This window comes from Plasmopara halstedii (assembly GCF_900000015.1).
Source record: "Plasmopara halstedii genome assembly, contig: Scaffold_1878, whole genome shotgun sequence".
NCBI classification, from domain to species: domain Eukaryota; phylum Oomycota; class Peronosporomycetes; order Peronosporales; family Peronosporaceae; genus Plasmopara; species Plasmopara halstedii.
In genome coordinates, this window is record NW_020188786.1 from 337643 (window position 1) to 337945 (window position 303).

Consider the following 303-nt stretch of genomic DNA (forward strand, 5'->3'; position numbering starts at 1 on the left):
ATATAAATACGATTCTATTATTGCTTTAAAATTAATAGCCACATAATGTGCAAGCGGGTATTTGAAACATTCGAGATTCATATTTGGGACAGCTGTCATTCTAATTGCCAAATAATGAGATTAAAACATTTGAAAAAAAGGTTAAATTTGAAGGGACTTCAGTCCTTATACGGCTGATCCGACACACACATAACTTTTAACTTCCTCATAAACTAGCGGATATTCACCAAGTTATTTTCATTCTTATGAAAATAAACAATACCACGTTATGTTGCGTCACTTGACGCCATGAGCATGTTCAAG

General features: G+C 33.3%; 1 protein-coding gene across 1 annotated transcript in view; it reads right to left on the reverse strand.

The window, feature by feature from the left end:
• The window catches only part of PHALS_02313 (uncharacterized protein), a gene marked incomplete at both ends in the record, with an annotated part of 300 nt that extends 201 nt beyond the window's left edge, over positions 1 to 99 (reverse strand). The window contains one exon of the mRNA XM_024716789.1: positions 11 to 99. Within this exon, the coding sequence (XP_024582352.1) occupies positions 11 to 99 (89 nt within the window). The remainder of the gene's footprint in view (positions 1 to 10) is intronic.
• Between the last annotated feature and the right edge of the window lie 204 nt (positions 100 to 303).